Here is a 22,500-nt window from a genome sequence, read left to right on the forward strand (position 1 = left end):
GCCATGCACGAATTGACGGACGTGACGGTGGATCTCTTCCATACTTAGTTCTGTAGTTTCGTTGAGTCTGCGTATCCGATTTTGCTTCAGTAAACCATGACACACATTGTACCTTTTCTTGAGGAGTAGCCATTTTTTAGGGGTTCATTTTACAGTGCCTCTTTCATCAACGGGGTACCTGAAGTACACAAATGCAATGTGATTAAAAAACTATGATAACTGCTGAGTACACGGAACAAACCTGGTTAAGATATCTCATCAATGGCTTTTGTAATATACTTTATATATTGTAAAGGGACTGTATGGACACCGTGTGTGTGTATATATATATATATATATTATTCATATATATTATATATATACATGTATGTATGATGTGTGTATTTATGTACGTATGTATATATGAGCACGTGTGCACGTAGGCAGGCTGGATTTCGATGGAGCTCGCTAAAACCTCTCTTTCTTTCTTGACCTATGTTGCAAAATATGTAAATGGTAGCAGGACGATTCTGTTGGATTATAACCATGGTGAAGAGTAGCATACAGCTAGGAGCCTCATCACGGAAAAAATCTTGATGAAAAGCCGAAAGATAATACCTAGAGAAACCTTTGCCAAGGGAAAAGATTTATATATATATATATATATATATATATATATATATATATATATATATATATATACTGTATATATATATATATACATAATATATACACTTATATAGATAGATATAGACGTGTTTGTTTACATGTATTAATGTATGTTTTTGTCAGTCCAAAATTTGAATTTAATGATTACTGACCCTTATACTGTCCTTGAATTCGGCGGGGCCTTGGTCGTGGGCTTTAATGCAAAGTACACATACCTGCGCGTAGACAGACTTCACAAAAGCTCATTTGCCTTTAAGGCACCTCTTGCAATTTTGAAAAACCATCTTTTTATGATTGAGCGATGGCAGATACCTCCATAACACTTTTACAGTAGTATGCCACTGGTAGTATGACAAGAGAATTCAGCAAAATTCTGTCTTATCTGCACTTGGATAGGGTTCCTCATTGGACGGTTGGGTACCGTTCTCAGCTGGCACTCTGCTGGCCCAGCGTTCGATTCTCCGACGGGCCAATGAAGAATTAGAGGATTTTATTTCTAGTGACAGAAATTTATTTCTTGCTATAGTGTGGTTCGGATTCCACAATAAGCTGTAGATCCCGTTGCTAGGTAACCAACTGGTTCTTAGCCACGTAAAATAAATCTAATCCTTCGGGACAGCTCTAGGAGAGTTGTTAATCAGCTCAGTGGTCTGGTTAAACTAAGGGATGCTTAAATTTAACCGACAAGAAATGCCTGACCCTGCGGCACATGAGCTACTTGAACAAACGAGTTGATCGGGTATATAGATGTGAGGTTGTGTGTGAACGGACAGATCATTTTCGTTTTTGCTGAATGTCATTTGTACACTGTTAAGTGTTATCTGTTCACATGTATGTTAATGAAATTAGTTTTGAAGCTCTGGGACACTGCTTGAGTTGTTGCAAAGTTTACTATTTAAAAAAGTGAAGTATCTGAACGTTCATAATTAAAGTAATTAAGTTAAAAAGAGTACACACTAGTTTTCTTGCTTTTGTTAAATGCATTTATAGCCAGCTAAGCACTTAATTTTTGGAGATGACGAAGTAGAAATAGCCATGAAATCAGATTTTCATTAGTTTAGTGAACTACCCAGAATGTTGAATGTTATAGTTGACCGTAGTCAAAACGTGGAGCACAACTTTATTGGTTTTTTTTCAACTAATTATGGCAGTAGTATAGCTATTCAATCTGCAGCTATTGTTATGCCTATAACGGAAGAACAGTTGACAATAATAAGAAGAATATTAGTGTGTAAATGGGTTTTGAATCAAAAAAGCCAATTCAGAGTGTTGAATTTGTTGATGATTTTTTTCTCATTACTTCTACACAGTTTATGTAACTCATGTTCTGACAAGTGTTCGTATCATCTGCTGACGAAGTGCGAGCTAATTAGCGTAACCTACATAAGGCACGCAGGAAGGGAGAGCAGGTGCTGCTCCTTATGAATGATACTCATAGCACACATTCCTGAGTCCAATAAAAAGGAAATTGCTGTGCAGGGAGGCGCGGTACCCGGCCATGGATGAGAAGCTTGAAAAATGGGGGTCCTGCAGAGGTAATAGAATACATTACAGATATATCTCGGGTATTTTTATTTTTTTTATTTTTAGCTTCTTTTCTAGTGGAAGGTGTTTGTGTCAGAAATGTCCTGGTAGTGTAAAGTAAGAATCTTGTTGATTGTGTATAAATTTAAAATCTCTGCTTTTCCCAGTATCATTATTTTGTCAATATAAACTCGGAGAAGTGATGGTGCGGAGTTGCCTGTTTACCAAGCATATTGTTGTATTTGAAAAATTAGAGAATATTGATACTTCCTTTTTAATATACAAATATCAGGGCTTTCAGATCATGTTGCATACGTAAGGTTTTGAATTCTTTATAATAATATATTTTCCATTTATTGCAATAGGAGATTGAACTTAATGTACGTTCAGCTCTTATTTCGCCCCGTAGGAAATACTAGTTATAATAGTGTTTTTATGATGTGACTTGAAGTTTTCATGCAACACCAGTTTTGATATTCATTAGCTTAATCTCTATGTTTTTATGTAAAAGTAATGGACCTAAGTACATAAGTTTGTACTCCTTCTACCACAAATACGACGTGATGGAATGTCAGTTCTTTTACGACTCAGGTTTGCATTAACGTCGACGCTCGGAATTTCTTCGAATGTGGAATGTTGATGGACTCTGAGGGAGATGTGCTATTAGCCTCCTCCTGAGTTATCATGGAGGCCTTAACGAACCCAAGATTGAACTTCTTGTGTCAACAGCTTTTGTGTGTTTGGGGATGCTGCTCTGTGCTTAAACACACACACATATACAGTATATGTGTGTGTGCGCGTGCGTGCGTGTGTGTATGTATGTATGTATGTATGTATCAACAAAGCTGTTTTGCCTTTAGGAGGGTGGCTTACATACAAACACACACATATATATAGTTGCGCATATGATACAAAATTATAAACACTGTATTTAAACTTATTTTCTTTCTAAGCAGATTTCTTTCCCACCCTACAATTTTTCACATACAGCACATTTTATGTGCTTATTCATTTTTGTGCTCATATACAGAATAATATATATATATATATATATATATATATATATATATATATATATATATATATATATATATATATATATATATATATATGTAACAACGCTGTTTTGCCTCTAGGGGTTGGCTTATAAAAGTACCCATACATTTACAAGCATTTGTTTTAAAAGATGAAATTGCTACTCCTGTGCCCCGTTTTTCTTCCCTGTGTGTGTGCGCGCGCGCGAGCGTGCGTGCGTAAAAGTATATAATTAAGCAGATTCTGAACTGTGTAGAAGGAAATTTTGATAAATTCGTGAAAATAAAGATGAAGAAAACACAAACATCCAAAAGGCATGACGGTTACAAGTGGGGATTTATTTAGAGTAGAATTTTGGCAGGCCTTCCATTTCAGGAACCACGGGACAAGGAGGCCGTCGTGGCAGAAGTCGGAATGAGGTGAATAGTCGAGAAAAATTTCGGCAGCAGTTACTATAGCAATATAGCCAGATGGCCTTGTCGGGTAAACACCTGGTCGCCTTCATCCTCTTGCTTTTCTTCTTCTTCCTCCTCCTCCTCCCTCTCCTTCTCCTCTTCTTCCTCCTGAGAAGAATTCCAAAGATTCCAACAGGATGCGGTCGTTGCTTTAGTGACGGAGACACGTGTATGTGCAGGAGTGTTTGTCGTTACTTGTGTTTTATAAGGTGCGTCTGTGTTTCAGGGGTTTTAGCTTGGCAGTCTTGTTGGGTCTGCAATTAGTAGTAAGAGCTGTTAAGTGTTACTATCCTAGTTTCATTTCGTCATTAACTTTGCCCTCGCGAGTCGTGTAAAGAAATAACCTATTGGTTTTTTGCTTATAAGATATTCAGCTCGTTGTTAGATACAGTACAGATTAAAAAGTTGTTCAATAACATCTTTAGAACTGAATCTGTTTTAGTTGGAAAATACTAATTTAGATGTATTGTGGAGGTAAACTTATGTTTATATTGTTGTTCTGTCTCTTTTATAAGTGGTACCTGTGTATATTGAAGATTTAGAAGCCGTAAAGGTAGAAGGATAATATCTGTACGTCTGTAAGTTTTTTAAGCGCATTGTAAAGTACAGTATAAGGCCTAATTACGAAAATATTGTTATGAAGTAAGATACCTTCTCGGTTTTGGAAAAATAATTTAATTATTATTATTATTATTATTATTATTATTATTATTATTATTATTATTAAGAATGTATATTCTTTAGAAAGATTTTAACGAACATGTAGGCATAAGAAATTTCTTGTTATATAGTATTGATCTTTCATTGTCTGTCTGTCTGTCTGTGTGTCTGTCTCTTTCCTATTTTGTGTATGCTAACCAATGGAATATACAAAATGTAACTTTAGTTAATACTTGATTGTATATGTAAGAGAACTTCCTTTTATATAAAGGAAACGAATGCATATTGATAATACTATGTGTTCATATTGCTATAACAATTTTTTTAATGAATTTTTCTTTCATATTTACTATAGAGCTGTGTTATCTTACTTTTCTTCCGTGCCGGTATGGGACTCATTCTAGATAAAGAGAATATCATATTTTTTGCACAGAAAAAGAAGCAATTGAAAACTGAGACTAGAATAGATGCCATATTATCCCATTCAGTTTGGTTTGTCCATAGTTGTTATGTTGACACAATGTTTTTTAACCATATCAGGAGTTTATTTGGTTTAGGGACTTGTCTGTTAGAAAACAGGTTCACGTGTAAAAGAGCATGCCTTATAATCATATTTGGTCTTCATGGCAAAGGGCACTTTTGAGGTCAGCCCAGGGTGATGAGCGTAAGGAAATCCCCGTAAAACGAAACCCCCTGTCGTGGGTCCTGCGTGAGAGGCGCACTTCAGCATTGTTCTCGATTACCGAAGGGAACCGTATCTCACACATTAATGTATGTTTCGGCAGAGGCGGTATGGATTTCAACATCACTGGCCCTTGTCGGCATGGAATCCGATCTCACTGTGGGTTGGGTACGTGGTTGAACCCTCTCCCACACAGCTTACTGCCCCACCCGAGTCAAAGACTTGAAGACCTGTGAGTAGTTGTAACTCTGAGGGAGGCCGAGCTAATTAAAACCTTCCCATTTTGGTAATTACGCGTATTTAAAGTGGCGTTGTTTTCAATCTCCTGTGCTGCTTCATTTTGAAAGGTATCTGTACCGGGCGGAGTATTGTTAAGTAGACAGTTTAGTGAATAGATTTATGTGCCGATTTTATCATCATTATTATCGTAGACATATATGATTATTTAGTCGTGCAGTAGCTAATATTGTTATTACCTCCGCGAAGAATGTTTTTGGTTCGGTTTGTCTCGTACAACAGGATCGTATAATATTAAATGAACGGAATTATACGAAGTTTTCAAAAACTCATAATTTGTGTTCTGTGGAGCAGTTGGTAAGAATTATCTGTGATTCCTTGTTTCTATCTTAATCCAAGATTTTGTGTTTGCTTCCATTTTTAGTTTTCTGTAAAAGGCTGTTGTAACGGCTTTGTCTGTCCGTCCGTACTTTTACCGTCCGCCCTCTCCTAAAAACTACTGAGGCTAAAGGGCTTCGAAGTGGTATGTTGATCATACACCCCCCAATCATCAAACATAGCAAATTTCAGCTCTCTAGTCTTCGTAGTTTTTATTTTATTAAAGGTTAAGGTTGGCCTTGTTTCTTGCGTCTGGCAGCGCTTTCCGGCGACGTGTGACACACCCTCACTCCACTGCGTCTTTGGGGGTAACTGAGCGTTGTGAGGTCGACACTCGACAGGACGTAGGTGACAAATTTATTCAGCGTTATACTCTGTACATAAAACTTGATTGCGCCGAAGAAACTTCGGCGCATTTTTTACTTGTTTTTTGCCTAGCGTTGATTGCAGTTATTTACAGAAGAGAACAGCTTCCTGCTGTTTACGGTATGTAGTCAAATTGATGTAGTCTTCACAACTGTGTTAAACGTGTCCTAGCAGTCATGAATAAAAGTTAATAACGTAGAGTACATGGGTAACTGTGCTAATTGCGCAGTTGGTTGTTGTAAGTCTTTGAGTAGCCTTGCAAGTTATTATTATTATTATTATTATTATTATTATTATTATTATTATTATTATTGTAAGTGTACCCATACCGTAAGAATTGTCTGTACTATATGAGTGGGTCAAAAATGGCAGGTCACGATCGTCTTAACGTTACGTACTGTTTGGAAACTCAGGATATGGTACGTTCATTCTTTATACTTATACGGCCCAAGTTTGGGAGACGCTGGGCCCCGGCTAGATGAAGGCATTTAAAACATATGGTTTATTCTCCGCATACTGTCATAGTTACATAAAGAAAAATTGTAATGCAAAGACAAAATATAATACAACATTGCGTTCTATTATATGGGAATTATCTGAGATGCTTTCGTCATTGGCAATAGCTCTGTTCTTTCTGTGAGTTTCAAGATTTTTTCTGATAAGAATTACGTATTCCAAGCGTTTGCATGTTTTCAGTTGATGTCTTTTTCTGTTAATGTGTACCAGAAAGAAATGAAAAAAGGTTCAGGTTTTTTCTGGTTCATTTTTGTATTTATTTTTGTGTTCATCGACTTTTGAGTTCAGTTCGACTCGAACGGCTGAATTTATTCTATTTACTTTTCCGTGCGAAGGGAAAATCACTGAATGCATTTGAATATTTGATCCACCAGGAATTTAGTCACACCATGCCGAAATTGGTCGTTCGCTCACACAATATTGAGATATCGCTGGTAGCGTGCTAGGTAGATATATGCGCAGGTGCCGTTGCTTTTGCTAATATATACAGTACATTTTCTGTAGATATTTTCACAAAACCAATATATTCCCTGGGCCTTGTGATCCAGTGCTTATCAGCCTGACCTTACCAAGGAGAGATCCTAGATTTAGGCCTGTAAAATCCAAAGCGCCTTTGTTGAGCTAAGCTAAGTATATCTTAGTTTAACCAGATCACTGAGCTGGTTAACAGCTCTCCTAGGGCTGGCCCGAAGGATTAGACTTATTTTTACTAAGCAGTGAATTAAGTACCATGTAGTTAGTCGGCTGTGATTGACCACTATCCGTTAGGAGACGAACATGGGCTAGCAGCCTCTTCCCAAAAGAGTTGCGCCGACCTAATGGTTAACACTCACTAGAGCCGCGTCCTTAAAGGGCAAGGTGTAAGGGAAAAACTATATATTTATATACATACACATGTATAATATATATGTGTGTAGACTCTCTCTCTCTCTCTCTCTCTCTCTCTCTCTCTCTCTGCCCCTTTCATTGCCATACGAAGGAACCCCCTTCTGAGTCCTATAATGCGCAACGTAAATTAAGGGAAGCCCTGGGAGGAATCCTCCCTTGTTAATTTCCCCTCCTGGCTACGGCCGTCCAATGGCGCTTGTCGACTGTGACTACGATAGAGGGCGCTTCAGAGCAGTCGTTTCCTGAGGAGAGAATCTTTGTAGGGGTAACGACGAGAGAGAGAGAGAGAGAGAGAGAGAGAGAGAGAGAGAGAGAGAGAGAGAGAGAGAGAAGTGGATCCCTTAGTGTGGCTAGAAGGTTAGGCCTAATTTGCCAAGAAGTTGATCGGGCGTTTTAGAAAAGGTTGGGAAAAAGATTTAGGTTTTTGCCTTTTGCAGACCTTATTAAAAAAAAATGAAAAGCTGTTTATTCAGTTTCTTTCCACCCAGCTGTATTGTTGATGTACTTTTTTTTTTACGCAAGAGTAGTTTCCTTTATTTTCTAACTTTAGTCGGGTATTGTATTTAACGTATTCATACATAGTCTGTGCTTATTAATTTGCGTCTTTGGTATTACCGATGCATTTAGTGCCGGAATTTCATGTGGACGGACATATTTTAACAAACTCTCTTGCACATCCACTTATATGTAGAATATCTAATAGTTTTACATGCGTTTGAAACATTACTGTTGTAATGGTAAGTGTGTCTTAACATGGACAAAATGCGTTAAATCTGAACGAGGCATTGTTTTGATAGCGAGAATAGAAGTTCTTCAACGCGTTTCCTCTCGAATTTTGAGACCTGGCAGTTGACTTGGTAAATATTGTGGGGGTTGAAGCGGTGTTAGGGCTGGCAAAGTCACGCGCAGAAAATGACTCTTGTTTGAATTTCATTTCTGCCTGCTGTTGTTTTAGACGATGCAAATTAGATGGGAACCAGCCATCAGGTTGCCTCGTTATGTGCAACAGAGCAATTTGCGATTTTGTCTTCATTGGGAGACAAATGACATGATCTTGCGGTTCTGAAGGTCATTAAAGTTGGACTTTAAGTTTCAGCTGTTGCTTTCATGTTTCTTACTTAAAGTAATGATGTGCCTTTTGGATGTGCGTGTTATTTTCTTAATTTTAGTTCGAGTTATTTAAGAATGGCTAGTATTCTGTAAATATTAAAAGAATTTTTATAGATTACTAGCCATTCTTAAATAACCTGAACTAAAATTAAGAAAATATTAATTTCTTTTTCATGTTACAGTTATTTTGGATTATCTTTTTGGCTAAATTTTATCCTTCCACGCCATTGTAAATACATTATTACAGTATAAGTAAATACTTGATAAATTTTATTATATATATTTAGTTGGATTGAGTGTGCAGTTGCGTGCTATCAGTGATTTCTTTTTGAACGTGAAGTTTATCCAAGGTAAAACTTCATCTACTAATTAATAATTAGCCACCTGATACGTCATCTTCCCCTTGTGGGTGAGACACCTGATCCACGTCATGCTTGAGGTTAACATTTGATCTGTGTCTATTTTCGAGGAGCTAGAGGCACTTCTTTATGTAATGTGTAATAGTCTTATGACAGACGTGTGTGCGTATGCATACACACGTCGTATATGCGTGTTATGTATATATTCATATATTATACATTTATTTATTTATTGTGTTACAGGGCAAAAGTCTGCGAACCCCATGCGACAGCCATTTGGCGATTCTCACGTGCATAGAGTGGTGAAAATTACTATTATTTTTATTTTGAAGCATCATGTATAAGTGGTAATATTTTATTAGCTTCAGCCTCAAAAGAGGCTCGCTCGCTACATAAGGGTCATTTCCTCGAACCATGGGGTCCCCAAGCCACTGGCAACCCTTAGGTCCACAATGTCCAGCTAGTACCGATTATTGCTGCCACAGTCATTAAAGAAATGATTGACCTGACAAACCTTTCTGCACAAGGGACTCATCTTTGACTCAGCAGTTAAAGGTGAATGTGGTAATCGCTCTTCTCTGGATCATCCCTCCCCCTTTCCTTATTAGACAAAAGGGCTTTTAGAGAAGATAATTGTTAGAGAGTAATTAAATATTTTAACACGAAAGTGAAGCAGTTCGTAGGATAAGTAAATGGGAGAGTGATTGGTTTGATGTAAAATTTGGTCTGAGACAATGGCGTGTCATGTGTCTGTGGCTCCTCAGCATCCTTACGGATGGAGCGATGCGAGAAGTCAGAGAAAGCCCACTGAATGGAGTGTGACATGGTTGTTTGCGGATAATCCAGCGTTGGCTGGGGATATTGAAAAGAAACTGCAGAAACTTGTTAAAGAGTTTCAAAGGTTATGCAACCCTAGAAAACGAGAGTAAATGAGGGCGAGAGTAAGGTTATGAGGATGAATGGAAACCGGGAATATGGAGCAGTAAATGTTAATATAGATGGTGAAAGAACGTAAGTATCTGATTTGTATAATTATTTGGGTTTAAATATGATGAATAATGGTAGGATGACGGAAGAGAGAAGAGGCGTCACAGAAAGGGGGGGCACGCAAAAGACTGGGGAGCAGTGTGTAGAAATATTGTGGGTCCTTTCCTTTCCAACTTAGAAGTCAACTCTCCTTTAAGGAAGCAAAGTGTGGTTGTTGAATGTGAATGAAAGAAGAAAGGTAGATTCTGACGAGATGAACTGTATGTTTAGTATATACGATGTAAGAAAAACTGATATGGGTGTAAATGTGGAGAGGCAAAGAACAAATGGTAAAAAGGTTAGTGTAGGTGAAAGAATTTTTAGATGGTTTTGGCATGTGGAAAGAACAGACGGCAAATGGTATAATTGAGAAATGGTAGGAGGGAGGAGGGGAGGAAATCCATAAAGGGTGAGTAATGTCTTGAAAAAGGCATTGGAAATGGGAGGCCTCACTATCTAGATAATAGTGAGAGTGCGTGCAAGGTAGGGGTGAATTTGACACATCGCCTTCTGTGTACGTTCATGGAGTGGCTAATGTTGTTTAAGTTTTTCATCAGTGGAAGTTCATCTACGACTGAACAGTTGAAGAATGTGTGTGTCAGTGACCGTCATGTTTTTTTCTTTGCAGCGACCCCTTGTTAGAGGAAACTTTTTGATGTTAAAAATATGTGTGTGCCAACAATATATATATTTTAAAAATGTATGGTTTTTACATATGCTCTGATTTATTAGTAATTTAGTTTTCTCAGTGTATTAGATTATCATTTTTAAGATTATGCTTTAATCATCGTATTTAGAATCTGTTATGTGTGTGGTGCTTCAATGGCGCTACTCTTTTGAAGAGTTAAGCTACTGATTATTGCAATTTTTAAGAGTGTATAAAGCTTATTTTTCCTTTCCAAATACACAATAAACAGGTGTTGTTTTGTCTGATTTTGTTTATTCCCTTTATGGCATCCAGTATCCACAAAAGGATGTGTTTGTTTGCTTGTTTGGTGACACTAAACTACAGTTGTTATTGCACTTATTTTTTTTTATTGGTTCTTAGGTCCCTTAAATTACGGATGTTGTCGTGCACTTCGCTTGTGTACTCGTTCCCTGGTATTCCCCTGCAGTCCAGATTTCGGACGCGAAGAATGAACATAGCAATAAACTGTTTTACCCTCTTGTAGGCTCCAGTTCCTTTTACGCTCTGTGTGTTTTATGTCCTGAATACCAATTAGCTTACGTAGAGACTTTGCAGCCACTCAGGAAACCCTCAGCAAAACCCCCACCCCATTCTAGCTTCCTCACTTTTATGGGGGTACTTAGAATACGAAGGTTTATCGGCTGAGACAGCAACCTCTTGTCACGCACAGTTTCCGGGTCTCTTCATCATCTCAGACCACACCCCCCCTCTCCCCTTCCCTCCATTTCCAACCTACCTATTCACCCCCTTTGCCTCCATCGTCAAGTTTTCTCCCGTTTATCCTAAAGTCTCCCTACTCACTCCGCCGCTCGATCTCCCTTTGCCGACATGTAAATGATTCAGTTGATATCTGCATCATTGAGCGTCCTTAGCTCTCATCCTTATCTTTAGGGCCTTCGTGCCTGTTTATGTTTGCGGTGGGTGGGGTTGTGGGTTGGGTGGGGGGTGTTGTTACCATTTTCAGTTTCATATAATTTTCGGGGGTGGGGGAGGGTTATTTATTTTGCCCGTTATTTCCAGTGTTGATTCCTGTGATATTTCCAGTGTTCTCTTTGATTTATCACTGACTTCATCTCTCTACATTGGAAGGGTGAGAGGTCTGAGGAACCCATTCGGAAACGACGCTCTAAGTTGTCTCTGGAGAAATACAAGGAGCTCTTTACAGAGGTTCGGGGCAAAATGGAATCCTGTGTTAAATGGGCATTTTAAATTAAAACTGATTTAGAAGTTGGAGAGATGGAAAATCTTTCTTGTAAAGAGTGAAATTCTCTCGTCTGAGAATTGTAGGTTCACATCTGAGAACCATAGAAATAGCAAAACTAGATATAACGTAAAACATAAAAAAGGCTGAAATATTATGTCAGTGTCGCCGTTATATCTCCGTTTTCTGAAAGTGTAATGTTTCCTCTCCGCACTTCTTTATGACCTTGTTATTTGACAAAGTTAGAAAGCAGAAGAATTTAGTATTCTGAGTAGAAGCTATATAAGAAATGGAGGAAGATGGAAAGAACAATCGTTGTTAAAGGAGTAAACAGCAAAGGGAATTGTTTTTATTTGTCAATAAATTTGCAGAGATATGAGTTCCAGACATATTGTACGAAAGCATTTGGCTACAATCTGCGAGGTTTGAGTAAGGAAAATGACGAAAGAGTTAATCATTGTTCTTAAGGAATATATTAATGTTGCCACTCAGTCGTACATTTATTCCGCTGGCACGCTTGACTTATAAGATATATTTTATCTATTGTATGGTCACGGATGCTGTGGGACTTTGCTATCAGTGCTGATGACATTTGGTTCTTTTTAATAAGTCCTGTGAGCCAGGCTATTTCGGTATGCTTTTACGTTTCTACTTTATTTTTATTTTCGCTAATGGAGATAGACCTTCCCATTTCAATGTTTTCTTCAGTGACCAGCAGAGATTTGTTTTCTCCCATATCGTTTTCCAATTCTCCATGAGTGTCCTCTTGCTACTCTACTCCTTTTTTTTTTTTGCAGAGGATTGTACTATGCATAATTTATTTTCCATTTTTTCCCCACCTTTCCTTTCATACTATCTGATTCGTGGTTGATCTATTCAGATGTAATTATTATTCTTTTTGATATTGGTTTTAATTTTGGTCGATGAAACTCGTTGAGATTCAATGCTTCCGAGAAATTTTCCAATTTTTCGTTTTGTTCAGTTCTGAAACATCCTGGCAATGTTGACGAATTAGGGAACATCAACTAGTCACGTCAATAATTAACTGTGCGTAGAGGTAAATAACACTTTCGAAAGGACATGTCATGGGTTGTATTCCTTATTTGAGTAATTGCTTAGAAGTAACAGAAGTAGATAAAACATAAAAGAAATAAGTATAATTTCTTGATTTTATGAGATACTGGAATATCTTCTATGGTAATGTTTCCGCAACAGAAAAGAACTCATGTTCCGTGTAGAATGTACTGAAAACTCCCCATCTCGTATAGTAATTGCTTTGTATTTTGCTATCAGGAATTGGTCTCTGTTGTTATGTAAATCCACGCGTGCAATACACCAGTTTGGCAAACATTCTTTTATTATTGTTTCCGTAATCTTTTTATTACTAAAGGAAACTCTTCATTTTCCTTGCTTCATCGTACTAGCTTTCGGATGCTTTTTCTTTCTGTGTCTTCTTGTCTAATAAAATACTGTAAACTCGTGAAACTATATGAACTGACGAAAAATCTTGGAAACCGAAGAATAGAGAGAGAGAGAGAGAGAGAGAGAGAGCGAGAGAAATGGGTGAGTTGGTAGTTTCTCACGAATGAGATATTGTATGACATTTTTAAAAGTGGAATGTGCTGAGTGTGACAGTAGTCAACAGCGAGGGTCTTAAGCAAGAGAGGCAGGATAAAAAAGGGAGCTGAGATATAGAGGTAACAAAAGGCAGAAAACGTTTCTGTTATGCGCAGACTTAGGATTAAAGCAACCTATGGCTAAACCGGGTTCGGAGGTGTTCCTTAGAAAAGGTTGTATGTAGTTAATTTATTTTTCGCTCGAAGTTGTAGGTGTCACAGATTTATGCTGTATTTTTCTCTTTTGGTATATATATATATATATATATATATATATATATATATATATATATATATATATATATATATATATATATATGAATATATACACACACATTTACAGTTTCTATAGTTTATTTATTACGGTTTCTGTCACAGGTTTTTGAAACTTCTGTGTACATTTGGACGTTTTTGACAAATTAGGATAATTCGACTTTGAAATTTTGTTCACCGTCATTTTTTTAGTTTTAAAATTTTCCTCTTTTTTATGTTATCGAATTGTGGAATGGTTTTTTTATTTTTATTCTTTTTGTAATCATAATAGTAGAGAGTTAGGATATTTTGATGGTCAGAATTGTTCTCAGACAATGCTGCAGTGAACTGTGACTTGCAATGTATACCTAATTATATATATATATATATATATATATATATATATATATATATATATATATATATCAGGGCATGCTTAGCTATATGTTATTCTGCTCTGCAACAGTTTGGTTTTAGATGGTGTTACGTTTTCTTAATTATTCACCAATTTTCCTTATTTTAGCAGTTTTAAGAAATACTATTCATGGATATGCTTTCGTTACAAACGCTAAGCACTCTTTTTCAGCATTATAATACTGCCAGTGGGTAAAATGCTAGAGGATGTATATATCAAGTTCCATGTAAGTCTTGTGCTAACTTTTATTGGTCAAACCGGGAAGGCACTGGAAAAGAGAAAAGAATAGCATAAAAGGTGTATCAGGTGTGCGCAGGCGAACAGTGGAATGTTCATCATGTCAGTGAAAACAATCATACCGTCAACTGGCACGGGCAAAAATGATAATTTATGCTAATCGTGCACTGAAAAGAAACATCTTTGAATCTAGTTTTATAAAACGAAAGTTTTTGTTAACAATATGAGTATCAGTCAAGGCATGTATAATCTTGATCATATAATTTCAAAAGAAATATGTAAGGTGTATAAATCTGAAGAAAAGTAGTCGATCTGGTGGGGAAAAGTTCAACAGATTTATAAATGGAGCACCTGACCTCAGCCACGAATGAGTACGACTCCGCCTCTCAGGTGTGAACTTTTTGTTTCCCACGGTCTGTTTGTTCGTTTGTACTGTCCCTCAGTCATATGTATTCTGAATTTCTACCAGTATGTAGTAGTCATTCGAAACTGTCTTAGGGGGCAAAGCCCAAAACCGGTCAGGATTTATACACAATTTTCCATTTCCCTGTGGTCAAGTGGGGAATACTTACTGTATATGCGTGTCGTCTTCATTTATGTTTTTTTTTATTTATTTGCTCTGTGTTTTCTCATACTTAGTGTCAAGGGTTTTTTTTTTTATTTTCCTTTGATAGTAATCTTCTTCATGAGATATATAAATGGATAAACGATAACATTTAATTTTTACTAGAATGCTGCTCAATATTCTTGATAACGGTGATATGTGTTTTCGTCTCTTTATTAATATATATATCTATATATATATATATATGTGTGTGTGTGTGTGTGTGTGTGTGTGTATTATTGTACAGGGGTGTCAATGTGTGCGCTCGTTTGTTCACATCTATATACGTCTGCCGCAGGCATTAAAGGGTACATTTTCTTGAAAATCTGAAATGAAAAGTTATGGGTTTTTTTTTTTTTTGCCCCCCTTTTTTGTTATTCCCCTCCAGATGGACCATCCCCGACCACCCATCAAAGAAAAAAAAATCAGTAATAAAAAGATATTTATAGCTTCAGGTCTCCATTTATCTTGATTCCCTTTAAATAGAGATGTATCAGGGTCTCTCTCTCTCTCTCTCTCTCTCTCTCTCTCTCTCTCTCTCTCTCTCTCTGTGGAGTTTGAAATTATTTATCACCTTTAATGATTCCAAATGATCCCATTTTCTACCGAGCGGATGGAAATTCCTATTTGCGTATTTTCCATAATTAGTATCCTGTTTAACGGAAAAGTGGTCGTATGTACTGTGGTTACTTTTTAGATTGTCAACCATTGCTTTTCCTCGTATGATTAAGTTCAGGTTTTCGATGAATACATTTATGAAAATACAAGTATTTTAATCAACTGGTTATTTTTTTAGGTTAAAACTCATTTGTAAAAATAGTTTACGACAGTGACCTCCTCAGTGTTGAGAGCTAGTATGTGAACGCAGTGTCTTATTCTTAAAAGAAAGTAACAATTTTTATTACTTTGTGTACATTGCAATAAATGATCAGTAGACATATTGTGAACTGTTTGTGCTGGTTGTGAGCCATTTTCATGGTTTCCGCTGTGAATATCACAAGGTTTTTCTGTGAAATATATGATGTGCAGATGGATGTGTTTTCATATTAACAGACGCCATGTCTATTGGGTTATTGTGTGTTAGTGTCAAGAGAAGCAGTGTTTTAAGAGAACGCGCTGTCCCCACAGAACCGGGATGCCCAACTAGAGTGAAAGACAGAGACGTTCAAGTTATGTTTTCGCGGAATAGTTTGATTGTATTACCTTCTTGAACAGTCCCTATGGAATTATAAAAAAGCATGAGATTTCGTCGCAAGAGTAAAAAGGTAAGTTTCTGGCTATCCTCTCATTGCGCATGCTTTGATTTTTGAATTTATTTATATTTCGCCATTCTGATATAGCGATTTTTATATTAGGGTATTTAATTAATTAATTTACACCGTCGGATCTTCATGGTCCCAGTGCATGGTTAGAACATACATACATATGAAGATGGCTGTATATATGCAAATTTGAGATTCAAGCAAGATAATAGTCACAGTGTCTGTGACTGAAATTTGTTATGTCTTATTATATTATACTATATGTAACTTTTCACCAATATGGAGTATGAAGCCCCATCTCTAACGGGAAAATGGCTATAATCTTATTTAGAATTTACATACACGTGTGTGTGTGTATAGCCTCAAATACCCTTCAGTATCGATTCTACTTTACCTTGAGAGTAACGTTTACCCCCAAAGGAAACTATATATATAAGTGCATGTGCCCCAGCCGGGATACGAACGTATGCCTGTTGGGTTTGATACATAGAAATGTAAGCTGATTTCGACTCTGCCGTTATATCTTGTTGAATTCAGCCCATCTGTGCCATAATATTTGTGATACTTTTTTTCACTAATGTACATTAGTATTATTGACAAAAACTATCTCTCTCTCTCTCTCTCTCTCTCTCTCTCTCTCTCTCTCTCTCTCTCTCTCTCTCTCTCTCTCTGTATATATATATATATATATATATATATATATATATATATATATATGTATGTATGTATGTATATATGTATGTATGTATATGTGTATGTATGTATGTAATGTGTGTGTATAGGGTATATGAAAGAAAAGTTTAGTAAGTGAAATAAGGAGATTTTTGTGGTGCAATTGCATGACAGAAGAGGAGATCATGTATTGCCATATAGGAGGATGGGCAGGTAGTCAAGAAGAAAGGAGAAAAAAACCAGATATTAGAAAAAAATTAGAGGAAAGAAGGCAAACAACTTTAGAAATAATAAGTTGCTTTATAGGAAGTAAATGTCGAGAAAGAGGTTAATGAACAAATGGATCTCAGTTTATAAACTGCGAATGGAGAAATGTTAGCTAAAATAATGCATTCTTAGGCCGATGGAATGATTATTTTGAAGGTTTGTTGATAGTTGTAAATAAAGAGGCACAAGTGAATGCCGTAAGAGTGGAGAAGGTTCATGTAAGTTTGAGAATGCTTGGCGAAGTGATTGATAAAGAATAAAGAGGAAAGGCAGAAAACTGAAGAATCAAGACTCTGAGATTTTACACACTATTGATTAAGGAGAGTGAAGAGAGAGTGAAATACTAAGAAGCTGAAAGTCTTCTAGGGGAGAAAGTTGGGATGAAACTTGAGCTAGAGTGTGGTTGTAAGGTTAAATGGAAACCTGGAATATGGAGTAATGAATGTTGATAGGGATGGTGGAAGAATGGAAACCGTTGATTCACGTAGGTATTCAGAAGTAAATATAACGGAAGATGGTGCAGTGAGGGATGAGAGAAATCGCAGAATAGAAGCAAAGAAGGGTAGCAGCGTTTAAAAAAAAATTCTGTGGGAATACGTACTGTAGAGTGTAAAGGAAGCTATGTTCTTAGAGCGTATAGGGAAGCTATGTTGGGAATGTGGTGAGCCAGCTTTTCTTAATGGTAGTGAAGTGTTGATGTTGAATGCAAATTATAGAAAAGAAGGTAGAAGCTGTTGACATTGTTTGTGTAGTATAAGTCTGTTTTGTAAGAATAATTTACAGGGACAACAGGTGGAGATACTTAAAAGTGGTAAAAGGGTTAACTTTGGTGATAGGAAGAATTAGATTCTTTTGAGGTGTTTTGGGCTGGTGGAAAGAATGAAGGAAGATAGTTTAGTGTTTAATTCGGATATGTGTATGTGTATATATATATTATATACACACACATATATATATATGTATATATATTTATATATTTATACACAAGCGAAGAACAGGAAAATTTTTTTACATGTTAAAAGGAGCGGGTGCAGGAAAACAAGCAGATTTCATGTACAGTAGTTTAATCCTACGTTTCGTGACCCTTTGTCACATCATCAGGGACATCTATAAATGAAATATTAAACATTAGAGTGCTTTCAAAGCATCAAGCAAATACTTGAAAATATATGCACCAAATTACACTTAAAAATTATACATACTAAAAAACACACGGAATTAAAATTATATAAAAATGAATTAGGCACTAAGTAAAATCACAGATGCACTAAAACCTGTCCACTAAATTACACAAATTAAACATAAAAGAAGCGAATTTAAAATTGTACAAAAAAAAAAGGGAACAACAAAACCAATAAGGAAAATCACAGACACACTTGCGGGACAAACACCAGCCTTTCAAAGCAAGAGTAAAAAACACACCAAAATTCATATAAATGTACAGACCAGAGAACCGAAAGTATAAACAACCAAACTAAGCAATAAACGTTGGAACAGTCGTAGTTTAGTGATTAAGAGAAGGGACTTTCAATTTGATATTGAGGCTCTCAAGTATAAGGAATTATGATGTTTCTTTTGCTTGGCTTATAATTTTGAAATAATCATACTTAATAGGTGTTTTACAGTTGTAAGCATGGCTCCTGTTGTTGGACAATTCTGGGCTGGACAGTCTGCAGCCAGTACGATGACTTATTCCAATATGGGAATCGGCTCTTACCTTGAGTAAACGACGAGTCGAACCCACATAATTACCCGAATTACATCCGGGGCACATATACTCATATACTGCGCCTGACGTCATCAAGGGACAGAGCCGATCTTTCACAGAAAACAATGAGCCAGTAGTTCTATGGTTTTTTGGAATAAGTTTCAGGTTGAGGGCTCCAATGTGCTAGTGGATCATGTAGATGACTTGGTTCAGAAAATTGTGGTTATTTGGTAAATATGGAAAGCTGGCAAACATAAGAAGTTTGGGAACATTGTAAGTAGGAATGTCAGGGGAAAATTTCTTATCAAGGACCTGGTGGATGATTCTGTAAATCAGTTTGGTTGGGAAGCAATTATTGTTAAAATACTGTATTAAAAATACATTATTACGGTGAAAAGCGGCCCAATTGGATGTTAAAGTAAAAGCTCTATGTACAAGTGTATAAATGGCATTGACTTTGAAATTAAAAAAGCAAAAGCTATAAAAATTGGAGCCAAGACTCGTAAATGTATTCTTCCTGTAAAATGATCGGGTATTTATGTTGGTTCGACCCGTCGTTTACGCAAGGTAAGAGCCGATTCCCATATTGGAATAAGTCATCGTACTGGCTGCAGACTGTCCAGTCCGGAATTGTCCAACAACAGGATCCATGGTTACAACTGTAAAGCACCTATTAAGTATGATTATTTCAAAATTATAGGCCAAGAAAAAGAAACATCAGAATTGCTTATACTTGAGAGCCTCAGTATCAAATTGAAAGTCCCTTCTCTTAATCACTAAACTACGGCTGTTCCACTGTTTACTGCTTAGTTTGGTTGTTTATACTTTCGGTTCTCTGGTCTGTAGGTTTATATGAATTATAGAGTGCCTTTTACTCTTGCTTTGAAAGGTTGGTGTTTGTCCCGCAGGTGCGTCTGTGATTTTCCTTATTGGTTTTGTTGTTCCTTTTTTTTATTGTACAATTTTAAATTCGCTTCTTTTATGTTTAATTTGTGTAATTTAGTGGACAGGTATTAGTGCATCTGTGATTTTACTTAGTACTTAATTCATTTTTATATAATTTTAATTCCGTGTGTTTTTTGTTTTTTTTTTGTATGCAGGCTATAATTTTTAAGTGTAATTTGGTGCATATATTTTCATGTATTTGCTTGATGCTTTGAAAGCACTCTAATGTTTGATATTTCATTTATGGATGTCCCTGATGATGTGACAAAGGGTCACGAAACGTAGGGTTAAGCGACTGTACATGAAATCTGCTTGTTTTCCTGCACCTGCTCCTTTAAATATATATATATATATATATATATATATATATATATATATATATATATATATATATATATATATATATATATATATATATATATATATATATGTAATGTGAGTATGTTTATGTTATTTAATTGTATTACGGGTACCTTTTCCTGCATTTTCTTGTAGCTGATTGTCTGACTGAATATCCTTCTTTTCTTATAATGATAGCATATCAAATGGCATTTCAGGTAAGGATAAGAAATGACAAACTAAACGAGGAATAAAGAATTAACACTGCGAAACAGCGATTCCTAAATTGTCTCTATTGATAGAGCTTGCGTAAATATAGGACTATTTGTAAGTTCTGTCATTATTTCAGGTGTTAGTGAATCATGCAATGTGATTCTCTCTCTCTCTCTCTCTCTCTCTCTCTCTCTCTCTCTCTCTCTCTCTCTCTCTCTCTCTCTCTCTTGTACCTTGAAAATAATGTGTCCTCTTCCCTTTCCTAATGGAAGGATGAAAGATTCGCAAATTTATTCTCTGTGATCTGCTGCCCCACTCCACCCCCTCACCCCCCCCCTCCTCAGTTCCCCCATCCCTTGCTAATTTGTCAGATTGTTCGAAGATCAAAGACGGCACAAAAATCTGGAAGTAAGATGGAAGGGAAACCGAATGAAAATGGGAATAAGGAAGGGTTGGTAATCTTGTAAAGGCTTGGAGAATGCTAACGAACTTTTTGCAGCATGTGTGCAAATACAAATAGACCCCAGGTTATGTGTAAATTGATCCGATCATGAATGTAGGTTCTGATAAATGGCGGTTTTGTTTACGCCTCTTCGTAGATATTTTATCGGCTGAGACAACATTTAGAAAAATCTCTCGGTGGGCTCTCAGTTTTTCGAAAGAAACTCAGTGAATTTTACGTTGCACAGAATATTCGAGGTTTTCGCATTCTATGATCCCAACTTTTGGGACATTACATATGAAAGTATTTTGTACCGTTACGAAAAAGGTTTTCGAGCTTTTATATAAATACGTTCTTTTAAAGAATTGTCACTGTTCATAAAATAACGAGCACTTTCGTTGTTAACGGGACCAAGTGGAAGATAATTCCTTTTGTGAGAAATACTGAAAGCTTGTTTATTTTCATAAAGAATTTTGAAGAACCGCCACTGATATTTTTGTCTCCATTTCCTTACTTTTCATAGAGTACATAAGATTACCTCTTACAAAATTGGGAATTAACGTTAATAATCTAAGCTGTTCCTTAATTATAATTTGGTTTAGCAGCTTTTCTGTGAGTTTCTTGTTTATCAGTGTTAAAAAAAAGTCACGTGTGATTTAAGTAACGAAAAATAATTCAAGACAATTATAGATTGCAGCGAACTTGGTAAACCTCGGCCCAAAGCATTATTTACTTTTTTTTTTATACTCATATATATGATTCCCATATCAGATGATTTAAAATGCTCTCTTATTAAGCACTGAAACCTGAGATTGAGGGCAAGAAAGCTTAGGTTACCAAGTCACTGTTAACTTTATCGCCTTTTCTCCTGTGATTTTATTCACTAGAATTTCCAATTAACTTTAGTTTCTTTGAACTGGCGGCATTATGTGGAGCGTTGTCAAACAGTTTCTGGAACATAGATGTCTTTCTTTGTCTCTGGATGGAAATACAGTCGGTGAAAAGTGAAATCTAAAGAAACAGGCGAATTGAAAACTACAGCACTTGAGGAGAAAATTTTAAAAATGTGAGAATTGGATAAAGTAAGTCAAGAATCGAGTCCTAGTGAAAAAAGGCTTTTGCAAAATTTTTAGATTAGGTACATAATATTTTCTTTTCGTCTTTATCATATTTTCTGTTTTATTGTATCAACGTATACTTATATAAATATAGAAAAAGGTTAATGTAGTAACCACATAGTGCAAAATCCAAAATCATGGTTTGTAATTTTACTGTGAGTTATTGGAACCAGTTTAACCATGATTTCAGTTTCATTGTCGGTTAATATTAGACATAAAGTTGGCATTACCTTGCACGAAGTAGGTTTGACGTGATAACTTGGGAATCCACAAATTGGACTTTATAAGCATCGGCAACCTGACACAGCAAATTAAGGCTTACGTGTCTTCCTTTCAGCGTGAAAATTGGAGACCATCACTCGTACTTTTATTACTTAGTGTCTTAAAATCTAGTGGGGACCATCTTCCGACCCCAACCCAGGCTGGTTTCTAACTACTTCTATTTCAGCTTGGTAAATTGACTTATAATGCACAGTGTTTTTATATAAATAAAATATATTATTATTTATAAATATATATATATATATATATATATATATATATGTATATATATATGTGTATATATATATATATATATATATATATATATATATATATATATATATATGTATGTATGTATGTATATATATATATATAT

The 22,500-nt window shown here is 36.1% G+C and overlaps 1 protein-coding gene across 11 annotated transcripts in view; it reads left to right on the top strand.

Moving 5' to 3' along the window:
* Nucleotides 1-22,500, top strand: part of LOC136828668 (FERM domain-containing protein 4A-like) — a 730,015-nt gene that overhangs the window by 446,670 nt on the left and 260,845 nt on the right. For 2 of the 11 annotated variants that reach the window (XM_067086748.1, XM_067086740.1), the window contains exon 2: nucleotides 15,694-16,162. The exons of the other annotated variants lie outside the window; for them this stretch is intronic. In XM_067086748.1, coding sequence (XP_066942849.1) covers nucleotides 16,136-16,162 — 27 coding nt within the window. In that variant the 5' untranslated portion in view covers nucleotides 15,694-16,135. The remainder of the gene's footprint in view (nucleotides 1-15,693; nucleotides 16,163-22,500) is intronic. 11 annotated transcript variants of the gene reach the window in all.

The sequence above is a fragment of the Macrobrachium rosenbergii genome, chromosome 43 (genome assembly GCF_040412425.1).
Source record: "Macrobrachium rosenbergii isolate ZJJX-2024 chromosome 43, ASM4041242v1, whole genome shotgun sequence".
Taxonomy (NCBI): Eukaryota; Metazoa; Arthropoda; class Malacostraca; order Decapoda; family Palaemonidae; genus Macrobrachium; species Macrobrachium rosenbergii.